This window comes from Protobothrops mucrosquamatus, unplaced genomic scaffold, assembly GCF_001527695.2.
Source record: "Protobothrops mucrosquamatus isolate PMUCROS unplaced genomic scaffold, P.Mucros_1.0 scaffold1857, whole genome shotgun sequence".
Classification (NCBI taxonomy): Eukaryota; Metazoa; Chordata; class Lepidosauria; order Squamata; family Viperidae; genus Protobothrops; species Protobothrops mucrosquamatus.
Window position 1 is genome coordinate 521671 of NW_015387987.1, and position 4562 is coordinate 526232.

The following is a 4562-nucleotide window of genomic DNA, read 5'->3' on the forward strand; positions in this document are numbered from 1 at the left end:
ATGAACACACAAACTGGGAAATGGCTCTAGAATACTTGATTATACCTACTCAGTTCAGCTTTCTGAAATGCTTTTGTGTAGTTTTCCCTTTAGCAAAGCAAACCCCAAAAAGCTTTGCTCAGAAGAATTTCTCAGGGACAGGTTGTGCCCACAGATGAAGAATGGATTCAAAAGCCCTTCTGCCATGAGAGAGGAAGGAACATTGTCTCAGGTCTTATACTCAGTTATAGCCTTCCCTCCAAATGACTCACAGATCCAAAAGTTATCATTGTTGAAGTGCAGATATTGGAGAGGGAGCACAAAATCTCAACTTGTTGTCACGTTCTCCAGCTTCTTGATTTCATACTAGAGCATAAAGTGCTATGGCATTGTTTTATAAAATCTGGAGCTCTCTTCTCCCAATTTTGAGGCCCCCTTCCCATTATTCTGGTTTTACCTCGTGGCTCCTATGTTCTTGTAGTTACACATAAGGAGATGCTTAAAAGTTTTCTTGAAAGTAGCGTTGCAGAGAGCATAGCAAGCAGGGTTGATGGTGCTATTGATATAGCATAACCAGTAACCAATGGTCCATACTGTGTTGGGAATACAAGATGAACAGAAGCTGTTGATGAGTACCATGACATTGTATGGTGTCCAAGTAATGATGAAGGCCAGCAGAATAGCCAAAATAGTCCTGGTTACTTTTTTCTCCCTGGAAGGAGGGGCCTTCTTTTTGGCAGGCTGTTTTGTCATCTTGACGATCTTACGTGCTACAATGTTCTGCTTCTCCTCCCCATTTTGTCCATCAGTGGCGACAATCTCCACAGCAGTATTAGTAGAGCCACCATAATCTCCTTTGGGGGACTTTGTGAGTATCCGAATGCACGTCAATTTAGAATTCTCCACTTTTGCATTAACTTGGGAGACAGAAGCTCTGGGATTCTCTGTGATTGCTTCATCCTCTTTCACATTGGAAGCACCTGCACTGACAGAGGTGGAGTCATTTGAGCTTTCTTTTTCTTCTGCTGGAACACAATTCTCCATTACTGGCTCCCCAGTGGCTTTACCATTCAGGATTTTATTGTGTTCAGACCCATCTTCATTGGCTGGGAGGTTGTTATTATTTGGTTTCCCTATTTTACCTTGAACTAAACTTGGTGATGCTGGATCCTGGTTTTGGCCTCCCTCCTTTTTGTCTTTTTTAATCCTGCTCCTACTAGCACGGGATATTTGCCAGTACAGAATGGTCATGATCACAACAGGCAGGTAGAAAGCTGCAATAGCTGTGCCAAAGGTGACAGCCGCATTGGATAGGAACTGGATGTAGCATTCCTTATCGTCTACCGTCCTTTGTCCTACAATAAACTGCCAAAAGAGAATTGCAGGTGCCCATAAGATAAAAGAAAGAACCCAGGCAGCTGCAATCATCATCCCTGCCATCTTAGTGGTTCGCCTGACTGGATAGGTCAGGGGTTTGGTCACACAAAAATACCTGTCAAAACTGATTATGAGAAGATTCATTACAGAAGCATTGCTGACTACATAGTCAAGGGCCAGCCACAAGTCACAAACCACAGGTCCTAATGGCCAGGAACCTGTCACAGTGTAAAGCGTATACAGATTCATGGAAAAGACACCAATGATCAAATCAGCACAGGCCAAGCTGAAAAGAAAGTAATTGTTGACAGTTTGTAGGTGCCTATTGACTTTTATGGACACCATAACCAGGATGTTCCCAATGATGGTTACTAGGCTGAGGGACCCAGCCACCAGGACAATGAAGACAACCTCAACTGTTTTATAAGGACTTGGCAGGGTCATTCTGTCCTCCAAATAACTTATGTTTGTGAAGTTATTCATTTCTGCATCTGTTGATTGAATGCCTGTTTAAGCCTGCAGAAGAAAAGAAAGAAACAAAGATGTGAGACAAATGAAGTAAAGAACTAGACCTCACTTGCACAGCACAGGTTTTCTATGCAGGAGTCCTGGTATTTCTGGGCTTAGTCTGGAAAAGCTCTTTTCTGAAAACCTGAAATGATGATCCAGATCATTGTTGATGCCATCCAACTATAAACTGATTCAGTTAAAGGCATTTTTCTACATTGCTTAAGATGGGAATGAAAAGAGTGAAAATATGTTACACACATAGGGAGAGAAGAAAAAGAGATATCATAAAGAACAAGATTAAAAATAGAAAACATATATAATTCATGAATTATGAAGTAGTTGGAGTTCAACATTTTGATCTGGCACTTGCCTCACAGAAACATGACAATTAGCTAATGCCAACTGAAACAACACTTGCACAGCTTGCCAGATTCTGAGTAGATCAGGGAAGGGGCCTGTGAAACATCCCTGATTAATGTTTAAAAGGAAATTATCTAAATACTTGCATGTGCAAAGTAGTCATCAATTGTGAAGACCAGGTGCTGGGCACTTTTAAGGCAATGCAGCTGCCCTCAACTGGTGGTCTATAATGCAAATACTTTTCAAACAGAGCACGGTGGACACTCTACACTACTTAGAAGTAGAGGGCTACTTCCTGCTCAGTGTTCTTTTAATCAAGAGGTCACCTTGATCAAATGTTCATCAAAAGAAAAAGCCCATTTAAAGCTCTGCCCAGCTGCACTTAGCAATAGCAACAGCACTTAGACTTATATACTGCTTCATAGTGCTTTTCAGCATCTCTGAGGACAATCTGGGTCCTCATTTTACCAACTGCAGAAGGATGGAAGAGTGAATCAACTTTGAGCCGAGCAGGATCAAACTCCTGGTTGTGGGCAAGATTGGCCTGCAATACTACATTTGACCACTGTGGCACCATGGCTCCTAAGCAGCAATAGCACTGAGTATTTCTGATTATTCTTCTACAAAATATAGCAACCTTTGGGATACACAAGGAAGTGCCTGAAAATAACTTAACAAATTAAAGCAAACTCTTATCTGACTTGTACAGTGATTATGTTGTACTCCCTTTTCTGGCTCTGGTTTTTTGACAATTTTATAAAAATCAACTCTGAACAAGGTGTGCTGTTGTAAGAGAGCTAGGCATAATAGTACAGCTGCCCCCCCAGTGTTTTGAAGAAATAAACAAGCATATCTAATTCAAATGAAGGGAAGATTCAACTTTTTTGTGATACATTTATTTAAACTAAGGTAGGCGTCTGTAGGTGTCAATGTATCCACAGACCTCTTAAGGCAGCTGCCATGCTTCCCACACCATGTAAGTATTTGTGTATGCATTTTAATTAAAAGTAACTATATTAAATGAGGAGCTGCTGTGCCACAAACAAAGCACCTGAATCTTTACAAATATGCTTCCGGAATCCATGTAACCAACTCAGAAGATGAAAAAAAATGACAGCTGGCTGAAAACGGATGTTTAATTTGAAAATGAATCCACTTGCTCCAGAAAAGAAGCAAAGATTAGACCCAGTTAGGATGGAGTATTTTTTTGTTTGTTAAGTAGGTATTTTCCCCATAACACTTGTTTGTTAAAGTCTCTCGTTGGCAGCTCTCTCTTTTATAGGAGAAATATCTGCACTGTGTACTCCAAATACCAAATGGAAAAGATTACTTATCACTGGCCCACGACTACTAGTATATATAAAGTAATAGATGTATGCAATGAATGTTCTTCAAATTCTGTCAAATATTTTTCCCAACTCCAGTTAAGATCCATCTAGTGATGAATACCCAGGACTAGCTAGCTTACTGACCAAGCATGCCCTCCATCACTGAAGGATAACGGCTCCCCAAGGCATTATGAATGTTAGTGTAATTAATTTCTTTCAAATCAAAATGGCTTGGATTGCAATATCTTGTAGTTTCTTGAAACATCTGTTTCTGTGATCAGTGTTCGTAGATGCACCCCCTCCAAAGATTATTCCAAGAAAAGAACTGAAACATCAATACTAGTTTGACACAGTGGCCCCAAGAGAGCAGGCACTTTTGCCCTTTAATTGCATTCCATTTTTTCTTCCATTTCTTTGAAACAATTCAAGTGAACAAGCTCACCTTGCTAGATGAACAATTGAACAACCTAGCCTTGTTTTATTTAGAAGCTGCATTTAATAGACTGGACACATTTATGATGATTTCAAGAGACAGATTTTGTACTTCTCCAAACCTTCTCAAGAGGTACATATGGATTCTCAAGGCTATTCCTAGAAGGAAGACGCAGGAATGATAAAATAGAAGCCTGCTGATTTCAGCATTTTGTGCAGCTGTTAATGTAGAAAGCCTCTTCTGCACAGAGAATTATAAGCAATTAAAATTTCTAACTGATGATCACATGTTGCCTGAAAGTATTAGTATTTCCCTTACTTTAAAATCAGATTGCCTTACCCATCCACCTACCCCTGTCCCCACAAAATTCCTGATTCAAGCATATCAAAAGGGAAGACTCCCACCTTCTATTAAAATGCAGGCAAGTGACTTTTGGGGGGCAGGGGTTGTTTATAATACAATGGTAGACACGATCAGTCTTTCACAGTATGAATGATTCATATTCACAAAGGAGCAGGAGAAAAGAATAATCTAATCTTCAAAAAATCCTATTTATGGATTATGAACAGTATTAG

The 4562-nt window shown here is 40.0% G+C and overlaps 1 protein-coding gene across 1 annotated transcript; it reads right to left on the bottom strand.

The window, feature by feature from the left end:
- Positions 1-432: 432 nt before the first annotated feature.
- CHRM2 (cholinergic receptor muscarinic 2) lies at positions 433-1839 on the bottom strand. The gene has a single exon (XM_015823387.1). It carries the CDS (start codon positions 1837-1839, stop codon positions 433-435), a length of 1407 nt encoding a protein of 468 aa, XP_015678873.1.
- Positions 1840-4562: the final 2723 nt, after the last annotated feature.

Bases quoted from the DNA above. Each gene is read 5' to 3' on its own strand.
- CHRM2 (XM_015823387.1), bottom strand. From the start codon at position 1,839: ATGAATAACTTCACAAACATAAGTTATTTGGAGGACAGAATGACCCTG.